Raw genomic sequence first — 5,783 nt, forward strand, 5'->3', positions numbered from 1 at the left:
GAAAAACCCACGAGTGGGGGGAAAAAAAGGACAGGAGAGAAAAAGAGCGGGAACTCATAAACTGAAAGGGAGGAGCATCAGAAAAAGAAGAAGAAGAGAGGAGGGAGGAGGGAAGGAAAGGGACTGATTTCATTGGATCCTTCATTTCCCATAATGCACCTGGGTAGTCTTTCATTAGAACCTCCAGATTGTGTTTTTCTTCTTTCTTTTTAATGTTTAATTCATTACTGGCTCTCTGATTGGCTGTCCTCAGGTGGAGTAGGCGGGGCTTAGTGATGACGGGCGCCTCGGTGAAGGTGGCGGTGAGAGTCCGTCCGTTCAACTCCAGAGAGATGGGACGCAACGCTAAGTGTGTGATCCAGATGAAGGGGAACACCACTTGTAAGATACACACATATACATACACACATGTCTGTGATGGTGCTACAGAGGCTAATGCTAACTGTCCCTGTGGTGGTGCTACGGAGGCTAATGCTACACATGCTATTATTGATGCTAATACACAAAGACGTAAAGTTAACGACAGGTCGTGTATCATAAGAAGTGGATCCCCTTTCTCTCTCTCCAGGTATCTCCAACCCCAAACAGCTCAAAGATGGAGCCAAGAACTTCACCTTTGACTATTCCTACTGGTCACACACCACGGTGATCACACACACACAAACACACACACACACAGATCTCCATCAGTTAAACTGTGTGATAACCAGAGGTGTGTGTGTTTGTCTCTGCAGCCGGAGGACCCCAGCTTTGCGTGTCAGAGGCAGGTGTATAAGGACATAGGAGAGGAGATGCTGCTTCACGCCTTTGAAGGTAAACCAGTGAGAGCTCTGCTGCTCATCAATGACCAGCTCTCATGTGTATTCATCTGTCTCAACACTGAGATAAGCAACACAACAACCTGCAAGAACTGTGATGAAGGGACCCTTGTGATGCTAATGCTAACTATCCCTGTGATGGTGCTACGGAGGCTAATGCTACACATGCTAATGTTGATGCTAATAGACAAAGAGGTCAAGTTAATGATGATGTTACAGTTTGTGGTGATGCTACACATTCTAAGGAAGTCATAGATGTTAATGGTGATGATGCTAGCAATGCTAATAATAATGTTGCTGATGTTGATACTTATGATGCTAATGAAGATGCTGCAGGTGTTACTGTTGACTCTCATGATACATAGTGATGATGATGCTAGTAATACGTAAAGATTAGCTGAACATGCGTTGAATATTATGTCTTTGCTGACCTCCTAACACGTGATATTCAGGATGTTTTCTCATAACTAACATTGTTGTGATCGTCTTCCAGGATACAACGTGTGCATCTTTGCGTACGGTCAGACGGGGGGAGGGAAGAGCTACACCATGATGGGCAAGCAGGAGCCTGGACAGGAAGGGATTATACCACAGGTACACGATGAGATTCATTGATGCGTCTGTGTCCAGGTGTTCTGCTGAACCTCATTTAATAAATGTAGGAGATAGAAGAATAGAGACTTTCCTGATCAATGAGCCTCTGTGTGTTCAGCTGTGTGAGGACTTGTTCCAGAGAACAGGAGAGAACTCTGATCCAGACCTGACCTACTCTGTGGAGGTAAGACCTCGTCTCCTCCACTATATAAGTGTACATAAATGTCCATTAGACTGAGCTCTATCTCCTCCCTCCTCCAGGTGTCCTACATGGAGATCTACTGTGAGCGGGCCCGTGATCTTCTGAACCCAAAGTCTCAGGGGACCCTGAGGGTCCGGGAGCATCCCATCCTGGGCCCCTACGTGGAGGACCTGTCCAAATTGGCCGTGACCGGGTTCACCGACATCCGGGACCTGATGGACGCCGGCAACAAGGCTCGGTGGGTCCTCTTCCTCTTTCTTTGGGCTTGTTGAAAAGCATTCTGGGAACTGTAGTTCTGTGATTCATGATGATGAATCTATTGATTACAGGACGGTCGCGGCCACAAACATGAATGAGACGTCGTCCAGGTCTCACGCTGTCTTCACCATCGTCTTCACCCAGAAACGACGAGACCAGATGACCAGCCTGGACACGGAGAAGGTGTGTGTGTCGCCCATGTGGGGGACTGTTACCTTACTGTACTTGTGAGGACTCTGTGTACGTACTGTACTTGTGAGGACTCTGTGTACGTACTGTACTTGTGGGGACTGTGTTCGTGCTGTACTCGTGGGGACTCTGTGTACGTGCTGTACTCGTGGGGACTCTGTGTACGTACTGTGCTTGTGGGGACTCTGTGTACGTACTGTGCTTGTGGGGACTCTGTGTACGTACTGTGCTTGTGGGGACTCTGTGTACGTACTGTACTTGTGGGGACTGTGTTCGTGCTGTACTTGTGGGGACTCTGTGTACGTGCTGTACTCGTGGGGACTCTGTGTACGTACTGTACTTGTGGGGACCCAGTAAAACTTTATTTATACTGTGATGGTTAACGTTAAACTGTGCCTTCAGGTCAGTAAGATCAGTCTGGTGGACCTGGCTGGAAGCGAGAGGGCCGACTCCTCGGGGGCAAAGGGCACACGGCTCAAGGTCGGAGGTCACAAGTTTATCTAAATATTCTAGTTATTTGCTGCACTTCTTTCTTTAAATACTGTGCATGTTTACAGGAAGGAGCGAACATCAATAAATCTCTGACCACGCTGGGAAAAGTGATTTCTGCTTTGGCCGAAATGGTAGATAAACACACAAACACACTTCTTATATATCTATACTCTGGTGAAGTTCTATGAGAAGAGTTTCTGACACTATGAAGTAAGTTCTAGTGAAGAACGAGTCTCCTCCTCTGTGTCCTCTGCAGCAGAGCAACAAGAAGAGGAAAAGTGATTTCATTCCCTACAGAGACTCTGTTCTCACCTGGCTGCTGAAGGAAAACCTGGGTGAGTACTAGTAGAAGTAGTAGTACTGGTAGATCCAGTAAGAATATCACAACTACTTAGACTATGATCTTCAGTACAAACAGTATGAACACAGTATAAATACCTCAGTACCTGGTTTGTACTACTTTATAATGAAGGCTAATAATGTTTGAATAGTAAATAAAGTTTTAACGTGTTTTTGTTTCAGGAGGAAACTCTCGGACGGCCATGATCGCTGCTCTGAGTCCTGCTGACATCAACTATGAAGAAACACTGAGCACCCTGAGGTCAGACGTCATTTAAATACATTCGTGATATAAAGTTGTAATAACTCCACTTTTAATCCAATCCGAGTCTCTGATGTGGTTCCAGATATGCTGACCGTGCAAAACAGATCCGCTGCAACGCCATAATCAACGAGGATCCGAACGCCAAACTGATCCGAGAGCTGAAGGGAGAAGTGGAGCGACTGAGGAACCTGCTGTTCTCTCAGGGCCTCCAGGAGCTGCTGGACAACGCTGGTATAAATACACACTTTATATGTGCTAGTACACACTGAGGCTGGTATACCATATAAACTTAACTCTCTCTCTCTCTCTCTCTCTCTAAAAGTCAACAACAACAACAACGGTCCTGCTGGTGTTTCAGGTGTGTCCCCCTCCCCGCTGCAGCTGGCTCTCACAGCCAATGGGGTCACACCTCAGAATGGGTCCGCCCCCTCAGGTGGGTTCTGTAGAGGATTTTCCAAATTGTGATAACAATAAATCAAGTGTTTATTTATTCGTACACATTTTACCCGCCCTGCTTCCTCTGACTGTCTTTTTTTTGTCCTCTACAGATGCTGAGCCGGCGTCCGTCGGTGGCGTACCTACCGACGCCGACCACCTGATGGAGGAAGGAGACGAGGGAGAGGAGGGAGAGGAGGGAGAGGAGGCGGAGCCCATCAGTAAAGAGGAAGCCGCTGAGAGACTGCTGGTAAGGACCAGAGATTAGATTCACCTGACGCTCGTTGAGAAAACGGGCCGTCACACTGACGCCTCTGTGTTTGTTGGTGTCGCAGGAGACGGAGAAGATCATCGCAGAGCTGAACGAGACGTGGGAGGAGAAACTACGAAAGACAGAATCTATTCGCCTGGAGAGGTAACGACCAGGTGTAACGGCCCGGGTGTGAAGGTGTAACGGCCCCGGTGTGAAGGTGTAACGGCCCGGGTGTGAAGTAGGGGTGGGGGGAAAAATCGATACAGCATAGTATCGCGATATTTTGCGTAGCGATATTGTATCGATACACGGACGCCAAGTATCGGTCTTTTATTATATAAACCAGTTATTTTCTGGTGAGGTCAGCAAAGGTCCCGGGTCAGCGTCATTGGTAGGAAGTTGGTCAAAACAAAGAGAGACATCTGGCCTCACAACGGGGTTAAATCTGCCAACAGTAGCCAGGCTCATGGGGAGAGTGCAGCGCATAACTGTCTCTCTGCCCTTGACGTCCAGCCATCGCAAGTTATACTGAGTTATATAACTCTTATATCCTACTTATATAAGTTATATTTCATATTCTGAGTCCACACGTTTGCATTTAGTTAAGTTGGACTATGTAGTAATACAAACAGTTCAGTTTGTCAGGTTCATGCAACATTTATGACATTGTTGGTCAGTCTGTCTGCTTGACAATCATATTCTGCTGCAATAAAAATGATTGAAGTGAGATGAACAGACTGAAAAATGTATCTTATTAGATAAAACATGTTGACACAGTTTTCCTTTGGGGACATGAAAAAAAGTAATAAATCGCAATATATGTTATCGCAATACTCAGAATATCGCAGTATCGTGATAAAATCGTATCGCGGGACCTCTGGTGATTCCCACCCCTAGTGTAACGGTGGTTTTATTTCAGTGACCATGGCTGACAGGCAGCGGCTGCCGAGGCTCATGGGTATTGTAGTATTTTGGGTCATCAGGCATTAAATTAAAGAAATCGTCGAAAGAAACATTTGAAATGAGGAAAAAAACAACAACAGTTAGAACAGGAGAAAGTAACTGACCAATCAGAGCTAAGTATGTAAATGACTTATTCAACACTGAAAATACTTTAATCATCTCTCTCCCTCCCTCTCTGTCTCTCTCCCTCTCTGTCTGTCTCCCAGAGAGTCCCTGCTGGCAGAGATGGGTGTGTCCATTAAAGAAGACGGGGGGACGCTGGGCGTCTTCTCTCCTAAAGGAGTGAGTTAACCTTGACAGGATGTTTAGATATTATTGTTAATTGACGGATGTTAAATAAAGTTTTTTAATCGTGTCCTCAGACTCCTCACCTGGTCAACCTGAACGAGGACCCTCTGATGTCCGAGTGTCTCCTGTACTACATCAAGGAGGGCTTCACCAGGTGATCCATACGTTTGATCAGAGTGGATGAGGAGCAGTGTTGATTATAGATCAATAAGTCTTCATGTCTTCATGTCTCAGGGTTGGACAGCAGGACGTGGACATCAAGCTGTCGGGTCACTTCATCAAAGAGATTCACTGTGTGTTTGTGAGTGAGACCAACGAGCAGGGAGAAGGTGAGGCGGGGTCTGTCTCTCTCTCTGTCTGTCTCTCTCTGTCTCTGTCTCTCCCTTTCTGTCTCTCTCTCTCTCTCTCTCTCCCTTTCTCTCTGTCTCTCTCTCTCTCTGTCTCTGTTACCTCCACCCAGGAACAAGAATCATTGAAGCTCATATCAAGTTTCTCCACATGAGACGTGTGAGAACCAGGAACCCTTTAGAGTGTTTGTGGTGTTTGACTTTACTTCGGTTCATGAGTGAATCGTGTTGTCTTCACTCTAGAGCTCACTAAAGCTCCAGCATCTTATAAACTGCTCCAGCATCTTTATAAACTGCTCCAGCATCTTTATAAACTGCTCCAGCATCTTATAAAATGCTC

General features: G+C 46.3%; 1 protein-coding gene across 2 annotated transcripts in view; it reads left to right on the forward strand.

The window, feature by feature from the left end:
• LOC116401349 (kinesin-like protein KIF1C) overlaps nucleotides 1-5,757 on the forward strand; it is a 9,477-nt gene extending 3,720 nt beyond the window's left edge. For both annotated transcript variants that reach the window (XM_031879701.1, XM_031879702.1), the window contains 18 exons: nucleotides 254-381; nucleotides 569-645; nucleotides 735-813; nucleotides 1,312-1,412; nucleotides 1,531-1,596; nucleotides 1,674-1,852; nucleotides 1,944-2,055; nucleotides 2,464-2,541; nucleotides 2,619-2,684; nucleotides 2,810-2,888; nucleotides 3,076-3,154; nucleotides 3,240-3,388; nucleotides 3,480-3,590; nucleotides 3,706-3,842; nucleotides 3,928-4,007; nucleotides 5,015-5,090; nucleotides 5,171-5,250; nucleotides 5,331-5,757. In XM_031879701.1, coding sequence (XP_031735561.1) covers nucleotides 276-381; nucleotides 569-645; nucleotides 735-813; nucleotides 1,312-1,412; nucleotides 1,531-1,596; nucleotides 1,674-1,852; nucleotides 1,944-2,055; nucleotides 2,464-2,541; nucleotides 2,619-2,684; nucleotides 2,810-2,888; nucleotides 3,076-3,154; nucleotides 3,240-3,388; nucleotides 3,480-3,590; nucleotides 3,706-3,842; nucleotides 3,928-4,007; nucleotides 5,015-5,090; nucleotides 5,171-5,250; nucleotides 5,331-5,598 — 1,923 coding nt within the window. In that variant the 5' untranslated portion in view covers nucleotides 254-275 and the 3' untranslated portion in view covers nucleotides 5,599-5,757. The remainder of the gene's footprint in view (nucleotides 1-253; nucleotides 382-568; nucleotides 646-734; nucleotides 814-1,311; nucleotides 1,413-1,530; nucleotides 1,597-1,673; nucleotides 1,853-1,943; nucleotides 2,056-2,463; nucleotides 2,542-2,618; nucleotides 2,685-2,809; nucleotides 2,889-3,075; nucleotides 3,155-3,239; nucleotides 3,389-3,479; nucleotides 3,591-3,705; nucleotides 3,843-3,927; nucleotides 4,008-5,014; nucleotides 5,091-5,170; nucleotides 5,251-5,330) is intronic.
• The last annotated feature ends 26 nt before the right edge of the window (nucleotides 5,758-5,783 follow it).

The sequence above is a fragment of the Anarrhichthys ocellatus genome, unplaced genomic scaffold (genome assembly GCF_004355925.1).
Source record: "Anarrhichthys ocellatus isolate YVR2014 unplaced genomic scaffold, GSC_Weel_1.0 scaffold365, whole genome shotgun sequence".
Classification (NCBI taxonomy): Eukaryota; Metazoa; Chordata; class Actinopteri; order Perciformes; family Anarhichadidae; genus Anarrhichthys; species Anarrhichthys ocellatus.